Source organism: Bidens hawaiensis, unplaced genomic scaffold (assembly GCF_021521415.1).
Source record: "Bidens hawaiensis isolate Kalapana, Puna unplaced genomic scaffold, B.hawaiensis_p1.1 tig00010796_1, whole genome shotgun sequence".
In the NCBI taxonomy this organism is placed as follows: Eukaryota; Viridiplantae; Streptophyta; class Magnoliopsida; order Asterales; family Asteraceae; genus Bidens; species Bidens hawaiensis.
Genome location: NW_027491829.1, coordinates 103,962 through 115,465, shown reverse-complemented (window position 1 = coordinate 115,465; position 11,504 = coordinate 103,962). Strand labels below are relative to the sequence as shown.

General features: G+C 34.9%; 1 protein-coding gene across 1 annotated transcript; it reads left to right on the top strand.

Moving 5' to 3' along the window:
• The first annotated feature begins 7,553 nt into the window (after positions 1-7,553).
• LOC143536350 (histone acetyltransferase HAC12-like) lies at positions 7,554-11,504 on the top strand. The gene is made up of 12 exons (XM_077030361.1): positions 7,554-8,105; positions 8,181-8,471; positions 8,567-8,845; positions 8,934-9,062; positions 9,138-9,338; positions 9,433-9,575; positions 9,664-9,964; positions 10,031-10,170; positions 10,247-10,325; positions 10,400-10,786; positions 10,874-11,091; positions 11,181-11,504. Exons 1-12 carry the CDS (start codon positions 7,554-7,556, stop codon positions 11,251-11,253), a joined length of 2,793 nt encoding a protein of 930 aa, XP_076886476.1. The 3' UTR covers positions 11,254-11,504.

The following is an 11,504-nucleotide window of genomic DNA, read 5'->3' as shown; positions in this document are numbered from 1 at the left end:
CCAAAAGCCACACATGATTCTAGTAGAACAAAGCTTGTTTTTCATCTCCAAGATTGTGGTTAGGGGCTCTAATCCTTTATGTCTTAGAAGTGATACATCTTCTATATCTTAGTGTGACATTGGAGTATCATTCACAATTGTTTCATCATCTCAATTTCTTTCTCTATTTAACTAAAGGCTATTTCTTTATTTTCTTTACTTTTTTTCTCTTTCTTCCACTCATAGAGAAATGAGATAGGGAATGAATAATGAATCTTCAAACAAATAGAATGAAAGTTGGTCCCTAAACTTAATCCTAATTTAGAGAATGTGATGGAGCATGATATTTGTTAAAACCTATGACTTATCATGAATTATTAGGACAAGGAATGAGATGTAAATTATCTAAATGGTCACAAGATGTTGGATGAATACCTCTAGCCATGAAATACATTAGCCATATAATATACAAATGTATATTTAAATGGTTGTATATCTCCATACTATGTAAACCTTGTTGTCTGGCATATACCGGTGTATACCGTTTCATACAAAGCCCTACACAGACTTTATCCATTAGCCGTCCAATTTGAATAATATTCTCATACATCCACAACCACAAACTTCTACAAACCGCCACATCAGTGTTACATCAGATTTCAAACTTTTCTCAAAAACCCAACTTTATTCTACAACAACAAACATCCACAAACTTGTCACATAATATTAAAATAATATAATATACATATGCATGATATATATGTGTGGGGTTGTGAGAGTAGGTCCCGCATCTTTTGCCACCTATGATGTTTGTAAGAAGTTTGCAGTCACAAACTTGTGAAGCAAATTTTAGCCCACAACAAGAAAAGTTGGTCTTCCTTTTTTGAAATCATCCAAACCTTGAGTTCCAAACTCCACTGTGAATGCTATAATGAATATCTAGATTTTGATCATATCTACCAGTCAAATTTGGTCATACCTATCAAAATTAAAAGAGTCTACTATGATTGTTATTTATAATGTTTTGTATCATTACTTTCAATGTATTCGATAGTATCATTGATAAACTAATTATGTTTCAAGTCACACTAGTTTTAGTCGTTATTATAAATTCTTCTAAGAAACCGAGTAGTATACAAAATAGCGTGATTTTCATATTATAAAACTAAAAAAATACAACATTTTATATAAGCAAAATATATTTAAAAGAACATGTAATTGGCTGATAAAACCCACATGATATGACTACTAATGAACACGATTTGGTCGATTGGGTAACAGTACCGGAACTAAACCAAAAAATGCATTTGTTAACGCTCAAATACAACAATTTAACATATTAATAAAACATAAATTAATAAGTAAAAAAAATTAACATAATTAGTATGGGTACTAAATCATAAAACATAAATAGGTAACCGTAAAATACCAAAAAACAAAAAAACAAAAAAAAAGTATTAAAACAAAAGAAGAAACAAAAAACTCAGGCATTGCAACGTCGTACCATGCTAATTCGGTCGACATGGTATTGATTCTAAATCGTGAAAATGAATTAGTGAGTCTCTAAAATATAATATAATAAATTAAAACAAAAAAGAAAGAAAGAAAATAACAATGTTAGATGTGGCATAACCATAGGCCGTCATCTAAATTAATCAGGTTCTTGAAGTATCAACTCATAGTTAGGGGGAAATGGTGCCCCTCTCATATACCCAAAATTGAAAATCATGTATAGTCATGTCAAAATATCATAAAACGCCTTTTAATCATAGCAAAACTCTTCTCATCCACTCTAAAACCGTTCTTTGATTTTTTTTAAAATGATTATAAGGATGATGGATGATTGGATAGGTAAATATTACAAGCCCATTTATACACACTCTTTTGCCTGCCTGATTAAATACCTTAAACAGATTAAAATGCTACTCTTATTGATAAACCAGTGCATTGAAGAGATGCCAAACATTGACCCTTCCCCTTTGTTTATCCATGTTGATAATTAACAACTCAAGGAAAAACAAATCTGAGTTTCTTAATTGTGCAATTTTGACCTATAACACATATATAAATATAAACATGTTAAAAATAAAATAATCCCTAACTATTTCTAATGCCATAAAGAAAGAAACCCAAATACGTCGAAAGAATTACAGAAATTGTCCTTTATCTTTCACTCAAATTTTACTCGTGGTCTCTCATCTTCAAAATTGATATTTTTTGTCATTTACGTTTCAAAATCCAACAGCGTTTGTCCTTTTCGCCTAACCCGGTTAGATTTTCTCGTTAAGTCAGGTCATGTGCCTTGCACATGAGGGCAAATTGGTCAATTTACCTATTTAATTAAAAAGTGTTTTAATAAATAAAGAAAAACAATAAAAAACAATTAATATATATTTATAATCTTTATCTCTCTTATCCCTTCTTCTTCCTCCATAGCCACCACCGAGCTTTCCGGCCATCAAAATCAATTTTGAAGATGAGGGACCACGAATGAAATTTGGGTAAAACATAAAGGACAATTTCTAACAAAATAGTGTTTATCATATCATGTTTGCCAACACCATGACATGAATGAATTTATATAAAGTAGGTCTGATTAAATTAAAATATAATAATAAAGCTTTTTATTAAATCTCTAACTTGATCAATCAACCAAAACTAATCCCAAACAGCACACTAAACTTTGGCGCCATTATCCCTTAATTAATCATTATAATATAATCTCACAACCCAAGATTCTTCTTCATACAATACAACATAATAAGAATAAGAAAAAAAACAAACCTAGTTATAGTGTTATCATCATATCGTTATCACTGCCCAAAACCACCCCACAAAATCAGCACAATCCACAAATCAAACATACAATATTCATATTCATACTTTCAATTTGAAGATAGAATAGAAGCCAACGATTCTTTTAACACAACCCACTTTCCCCCTTTTATTTTAACGCCATTAGGGTTCCTAAATTCGTTATTCAATCTCAACCAATTTCGTGTTTTTTCGCAATATTATTCAAAACCCATATCCCATATTGAATCTTGGACTTGGGTTCTTGTGATTTGAAATTATGAGAGGATGGTTTACGAATTGGGTCATGTAGAAGACCGGTTCAACAACAACAGCAGCATTGGACGTTGTGGGTCTGATAATGTTAATAAGTTTATCGGAAACATGTAAGTTTGTTGGGTTTTTTTTTGGGTTATTTAAGGTTTTAATATATGTATATGCTAAGAATAGTGTTGTAAGTGTTAACAATATGGTATTGTTTTGATTACTTTTTAACTTTTGGGAATAAAGGGGCACACAGAATTGCATAATATAGGGGGATTAGTGAATGAATATCATATGGTGCATTTAATTTTTTGTGTGATTAATTAATGTGTGCTTCTATATATATATATATTTAGTGCCAAGAATTATATGGGGACAACTGAGGGTGAGAATTGGGCATCCAACCTTATTAGTCATTTGAACCGCCGGTTTCCGACTTCCGTCGATAATCCCAAGGTGAGTGTTCTTATTCTGTTTTGTAACTTCATTTGGCATTACAATGTGGATCGTTATGTGTGTGTGTGGTAGTTTGGAATCAGGGTGCAACTAGTTAATGCTGTAAAAATCGCATTGGATAGAAGATTTAGGGCTCCGATTTGCCGTTTTGGTTTTTTTCGTGAATCTGTTTTGCATTCTATATGATTTTTGTCGGTTTGTATGGTAATGGTTGTTTGTAGATACTCAAAAACGTGTGCGTTTGCTCTTTTTGCTAAGTTGAATTGATTGTTGCAATTTGGTTGTAATTAGTACGTTAATGATCGAATCGGTACCAGATTTAAGGTCCTGATGCACCCTTTTGAAAAAAATTCTCCAAATCGGTTTAAGTTGAATGGATGTTACAATGTGGATGATTATGTATATATGTGGTAGTTTGGAATCTGGATGCAACTAGTTAATAAACTACTAATCGCATCGATTTGAAGATTTAGGGCTCCGATTCACCGTTTTGATTTTGTTTATTGAATCGGTTGTATGCTATGTGAATTGATGAATCGTCATTGATCCATATGGTAATGATTATTTTGGATGCTCTAAAGACATGCATGTTTGTTCTTTTTGTTAAGTAGAATTGATTGTGGAATTTGGTTGTAATTAGTACCTTAATGATTAAATCGGAACAAGATTTAGGGTTCCGATGCACCCTTTTAAGAAAAATTCTGTAAATCGGTTGTATGTTGTATGATTCATTCAGTTATAATTTTATAAATTGTAGTTAACGAATCATAGTTGGGATGCTTCTGCTTTTTGTTTGTTGAAAAGTCTTATCGAAAGCGGTAAAAAAACTGTGTGCAAACGGATCCTAGGCTTATTTTAGCCTTAAGAACATGTATTATTGTATTGAAATTGAGTTTCTGTGTTTTAAAGGTGAAAAATTAGATTATTTGGTTGCATAATCACTTAAAAGAAGGGGAGCCTGTTTATATGCAGAGCATTCTTTAAGTTCATTTGATCAATATTCTGTTTCATAGTTGAACTTTTATTATACTTTTTAAAATTATTATAATCATATACTGTGATTGCAGAACTTTATTCAGCAAGAGGTGCAGGATGCTAATTTTCATCAGATAATATCCTCACATTCATCTTTGCCAGACTTGTTGGTCTCAAATTCATATTTTCCGCCTCAAAATGACATGAATTTGGGATATAGTCGTTATAGTCCTGCTACCGTGAACATATATAATCCTATTTTTTGTGGAGGTATGTTTTTCAATCTTCCTTTTGACTCAACACTTGTAATCATTTGTGTTTAATGTCATATTCATGATGGAATTGTACACTTGTACAGGATCAACATATAACGAGTATATCCAAAATGTTGCTTATGGTGGAACACCCTTAATTTCTCCATTGGGTATAAAACAGAGTGATTTAGACGTAATTACTTCACCTGAACAGGTGTCAACCATCACTGCATGTTCTTATGGTGATATTATATCAGATACTGAAGCTTTTGATAGTCTAACAGCAATAAGTTCATTCCAACAACCTTTTAATAACAGTATGTTTCTTAACATAGTCTTGCGGTCTTGCTGAAAAGCTACATGTTTGACATCAACCTAACCTTCTGTTTTTGTGTTTTTGTGTTTTTGTTACCAATAGATCAATACATAAGCACATACAGCATGGACCATCCGCTATTATCGGTGGATGATGTGCAATCTCCTTATTCGAATCCGTGCAATGCCAAACAGAGTTTCCGTAACCTCCCGGAAGCTAGTGATGCATATGGTTTTAGAGTGCTAAGTTCATATGTAATGTACAAGGGTATGCCAGCAAACTTGAGAAAAGATGTTTCATTTCAGGATTATATGCATGAAGCAGAATGCCAGGGGAACTTGTGCAAGTGCCATCTGCATCTTGAACTGGCATCCCATTTTGACAAGTGTAACGATTTAGATTGCAGTGTTTGTGGACTTGCAAGGTCTTCATGTGCCAGTGCTGGTAGTTTTCAGTTGGAATCTAGAAAAAGGAAGCTTGATCAATCAGAGGACACCGATAATGCGGGCCCCACTAGTACTGGAACTCTTTTAGATGTGTTGCCTACAAAATATCCAAAGTTGGAGAGTTCAAAAGTTGGGGAAGATGCTATGGATGATGGGCAGAGAGGGGCAGTCGATGGTGCACATGATCAACATGAGTTAGCGTTGGTAAATCATAGTAATGATATTGTAAACAGTGAAATGATGAATTATCCTAAGTCGGATGGTTCAGAAGTTGTGGAAGATGCTACGGGTGATGACCAAAGAAAGGAAGTCGATGGTGCAAGTGATCAACAGGTGAACCAGAGTGATAATGTTGTAGAAAATGAATTGACGAAACGTCCAAAGTTGGATAGTTCAACAGTTGATGAAGGTGCTTTGAATGATGATCAGAGAAGTAAAGCCAATGGTGCACATGATCAACATGAATCGACAAAGGTAAATCAGAATTATAATGTTTCAAACAATGAAATAATGAAATATCCAAAGATGGATAGTTCAACGGTTGGTGAAGATGCTATGGATGATGATCAGAGTGATAATGCTGTAAACAATGAAATGATGAATCATCCAACGACGGAGAGTTCAGCAGTTGGGGAAGATGCTATGGATGATGGGCAGAGAAGAGAAGTCGATGGTGCACATGATCAACAAGAATCAGCAGTAGTAAGTCAGAGTGATAATGTCGCAAACAGTGAAATGTTGAAGAATCCAAAGTCGGATAGTTCAGCGGTTGTGGAAGATGCCATGGATGATGAGCATAGAAGGGAAGTAGATGGTGCACGTGATCAACAAGATTTAATGGTGGCAAGTCAGAGTGATAATGCTGCTAACAATGCAATGATGAAGTATCCAAAGTCGGATACTTCAGCAGTTGTGGAAGATGCTATGGATGATGAGCAGAGAAAGGGAGTCAATGGTGCACATAATCAACAGGAATTAACGGTGGTAAGTCAGAGTGATAATGTTGTAAATGGTGAGATGATGAACTATGCAAAGTTGGATAGTTCAGCAGTTGGGGAAGATGCTTTAGACGATGAGCAGAGAAAGGTAGTCGATGGTGCACACGATCAACAGGAATCGACTGTGCTAAATCAGAGTGATCAAATTGCCAACAATGAAATGTTGAAATATCCAAAGCTGGATAGTTCAGTAGTTGGGGAAGATGCTATGGATGACGACAAGAGAAGGGAAGCCAATGATCAACAGGAACCGATAGTGGTAGATCAGAGTGATATTATTTCAAACATTGAAATATTGAAATATCCAAATTTGAATAGTTCAAATGTTGGCGAAGATGCTATGGGTGATGACCAGACAGGGGAAGCCAGTGGCACACATGAGTCACAAGAAATAACCGTGGTGTGTCAGAGTAATGATGAAATGGTGAATTGTCCAAAGTTGGATGGTTCAACAGGTGGGGAAGATGCTATGGATGTTGACCAAAGAAGGGAAGTCAACACTGTGCATGATCAACAGGAATCGACAATGGTAAATCAGATTGGTTATCCTGCTGCAAATAATGAAATGATGAAACATCCAAAGTTGGATAGTTCAACTATTGGGGAAGATGCTATCAAGGATGAGCAGAAAAGGACAGTCAACGGTGCACGTGATCAACTGCAATCAACGGTGGTAAATCAGCGTCATAATGTTGCCAACAATCAGATGCTGAAATATCCAATTCTGGAGAGTTCAACAGTTAGGGAAGATGGTATGGATGATAACCAGAGGAGGAAAGTCAACAGCGCACGTGATCAAAAGAAATTAACAGTGGTAAAACAGAGTGGTGATATTGTAAACAATGAAAAGATGAATTTGCCTCAGTTATCTTCTGATCATCTTTCTTCAAAAGATATGATCACCGATGAAAAAGAGAAATCTGGAGAGGCCATAGTAGAAGCGAATAATGATACAAATTCTGGTTCCGAGGTGGCAGATTTAAATTCAAATAAACCCATGACACCAAATGTGTCTATGTTTGATTGTGATTCGGACACCAAAATTAAAATCGCAACTTTGACTGATAATGCAATGACGAAATCGTTATGTTCTGATCATGATCATCTTTCTTCAAAAGAAATGATCATTGATGAAAAAGAGAAATATGGGGAGGCCGTAATAAAAACCCACACTGATTCAAGTTCTGCTGCTGATGTGGCAGATTTAACTTCAAATAAATCCATGACACCAGATGTGTCTATGGTTGATTGTGATTCGGTCCTGGAAACAGATCATACCAAAATAAAAATCGCATCTTTGGCTATTAATGAAATGATTAAATCGGCCCAGTTATTTTCTGATCATCATTCTTCAAAAGAAATGATCATTGATGAAAAAGAAAAATCCGGTACTGATGAGGCGGATTTGAATTCAAATAAATTCATGACACCAAATGTGTCTACGATGGATTGTGATTCTGTCCTAGAATCAGATAATACCAAAATAAAAACCGCATCTTTGACTGATAATGACTCGCAGTTGGAGCCCAAGAAGATCAAGATACAGAGTGCCTCTGTATCTTTGGCTGATTTTTTTACTGCAGATCAAATTAAAGCGCATTTGTTGAGTTTTACATCTCAAAAGGTTTGTCCATGATTTAAAAAAAATGTTTTTGCGAAATTAAACTTAAGAATTCTAATATAAAACTCATTAATGCAGGCTTCATCAAGTAACAGAGCACCTTCAGTTGGTCCCAATACATGCCACTTATGTTCAAATGATAAGCTTGTGTTTGCCCCTACACCAATGTATTGTTCATCATGTGAAACGCGTATCAAACGAAATGTTGGATATTATCGAACAGCCGGTGAAATAGGCACACGCCATTGTTTCTGTATATCATGTTACAGGGGAACTCATGGGAATAATATTCTAATGCGTGGGTATGGGTATCCTATGCCCAAATCAAATCTACAAAGGGCGCGCAATGATGAGGAAAAAGAGGACTCCGTAAGTTTAGCTTTAAGTTTCTAACCAAACGCAATTGGGGTTTTGTTTTATACAAGTTTAGCCCCTGGATTTAACAGACTTGTCTTTTTTTGCAGTGGGTTCTTTGTGACAAGTGTCAAAACTGGCAGCATAGAATATGCGGTCTTTACAATGATGAAAAAGACGTTGAAGGTAAAGCAGAATATATTTGCCCTAAATGTTATTTACAAGAATTAGAAAGTGGAATTCGTGTCCCATTATCACAATCCACTACTTCTGGAGCAAAAGATTTACCAAGAACTAATTTAAGTGATCACATTGAACAAAGACTGTTCGAACGTCTTAATCAAGAAAGACAAGAAATGGCAAAAGTGTCTGGAATCAAACCAAGCGAGGTAAAATTACTCATATACCCTTAAATCTGAATATAACATATTTAAAATTATTCAACTTCACGAATCTAGAAATTGTCTGTTTATGTAGGTACCTATGGCTGAAGGTCTCGTTGTGAGAGTAGTTGTATCTGTTGAGAAACACTTGGAAGTTAGGCAGAAGTTTAGAAGCATACTTCACGGAGAAGATTATCCGTCAGGATTTACATACAGGTCAAAGGTAAGATTAAATAATAAATATTGTGCTAGTTATGTATGCTGTAAACTGGTTATCTGACATTTTTTTTTCCGTCAGTTAATATTTTTATTCCAGAAAATAGAAGGGGTAGATGTGTGCCTGTTTGGAATGTGTGTTCAGGAATTTGGATCAGAATGTGGTGGCCCGAATAATCGTTGTGTGTATATCTCGTATCTTGATTCTGTAAAGTACTTTAGACCCGAGAGAAAATGTGTGACGGGTGAATCTCTTCGGACCTTCGTTTATCATGAAATACTGGTACTTCACTTTTTGCTTTTTTGAAACTCCTGTAAATAATTTTTTTGTATACTTTTAATTCCTTATGCTAATAATGTGAAACTATGAAAAACAGATTGGATACCTTGATTATTGCAAGAAACGAGGTTTTACCACCTGCTACATTTGGGCATGCCCTCTTGTAAAAGGTGAAGATTACATTTTTTACTGCCATCCTGAAACTCAGAGGACACCGAAGCAGGATAAGCTACGCCAGTGGTATCTCATTATTTTAAATCAAATTTTTATAATACTCTTTGAGTTTTGGTTTCTTTAGAGTGTTCAAATTTGTGTGTTTTATGTGCAGGTATAAGTTGATGTTAAAGAAAGCAACAGAAGCTAATGTTGTTATTGACCATACTAATTTATACAGTCAGTTTTTTGTTCCTGGTGAAGATGGGAATAATATGAAGATAACTGCAGCCCGTTTGCCTTATTTTGATGGTGATTATTGGTCAGTTGCTGCTGAAACTCATGTTAGGAAACTTGAACTAGAAGAAACTGCTGCTGGTGGATTGCAGAGCAAGTTACCTAACAAGAGAATTTTGAAAGCAATGGGACAGGACAAAGCTGATATTGCTGTCAAGGATGTCTTAGTAATGCATAAGGTTAAAACTTTTAAGCTTAATTTTTAAAAAGAAATTCTCTTTTTAATTTTATTTTATATTCTACAGTTGGGACAAACCATTCTATCCGTGAAGGAAAACTTTATGATTGTTCTTTTACAACATACTTGCACACATTGTCGTGATGTTATCTTATCTGGAAGTAGATGGTTTTGCAGCCATTGCAACAAGATTCAACTGTGTTCTAGGTAAATTAGCTCTTTGTTGTTTTAATCTTTTATTCTTTGGGCATTATAAAATCATAATGTCAATGTTCATTGCCAGATGTTTCAATGCTGATAAGAATATTTCTGAGAGTAAACTGCACACGTGTCACTCTGGTGAAAGAAATCAACTTTCTGAGGTGAGACCTTTATTTTCCTTTCATATTCTTTTCTATATGTTTTAGTATTTTTTTTTAATTAATTGGTTTTACAGGTGGTAGTGAATGATGTGACTCTTGATACCAAGGATACAGATGATGTGTTTGTGAACAGTTTCTTTGAGACGCGTGATGCGTTTTTAAACAAATGCCAGAAATCCCATTTTCAGTTTGATACACTTTCGCGTGCCAAATATTCGTCTATGATGATTCTATACCATTTAATCTACAAGCCTGTTACTAAACCGACTTGTACCGCTTGTTACGCTGATGTTGTGGTTGGGCAATGCTTCTATTGCGACACCTGTCCTAAGTATTATATTTGTGAATCATGCTACAGACTGAGACATGGTGCTTATCATCCTCACAGATTGTATCCACCTTCCTTGGATATTGACTGCATGTCCAAAAGTTTACAACTTCAGATGCAAAGAGATTGGCAGGTACAAATCCAGTTTGGCAAAAGTAATTAAGATAAATTATATTTTCTACAACTAGTGTTGATAATGTTTTCTTATATTCTGATGCAGTTCAAGATCATGCTGAATACTTTAATGCACGCCTCCGACTGTGATAGGATACCATGTGCTTATAAAGAATGTAATACTATAAGAAGACTTTTTTCCCATGCTGTTAGATGCAGCGTCAAACCTCGTGCTGATTGCAAATTTTGTCGACGAGTATGGTTAATACTAAGGCTGCACTCACAAATATGTACAGATTCTGATTGCAAAATACCTCGCTGCATGTAAGCCTCGTGCTAAAAATGTTATTTACTGGTTTCAGATCAAGAATGTGGTTTGTATTAATTTATTATTTGATTTTTGTATTTTTCAGGGATATAAAGAAGCATAGGGGGATGCTTGCAGCCAGGCCCGCAAGTGAGCATGTTACAATAAATGTGGATTAGCGCGTGCTGAGGTTTGTGTTGGATAGCTTAATGTAAAGGAAGTACAGAGTTTTGCATACCTGACTTGGATAGATGTGTTGGAGGTTGTGTTTTATAGAGTCATAGATGATGTTTTTATTTTTGCTGTATTGTGAAAATGGGAACATCTATATATAGGGTAGTTGAAAATGACAAACAGGTTAACATGCCTTGTGTAGGAAAATGACTAGTTGGTTCATTTAGTCTGGAAATGATTTTGCCCCAATCATGTA

What these genes read in the sequence shown, in the direction of transcription:
- LOC143536350 (XM_077030361.1), top strand. Translation starts at nt 7,554, where the DNA reads ATGACGAAATCGTTATGTTCTGATCATGATCATCTTTCTTCAAAAGAA. An exon ending in CAGGATAAGCTACGCCAGTG is followed by an intron (nt 9,576 to 9,663) that starts GTATCTCATTAT and finishes TTTTATGTGCAG; the next exon opens with GTATAAGTTGATGTTAAAGA. An exon ending in TGCAAAATACCTCGCTGCAT is followed by an intron (nt 11,092 to 11,180) that starts GTAAGCCTCGTG and finishes TGTATTTTTCAG; the next exon opens with GGATATAAAGAAGCATAGGG.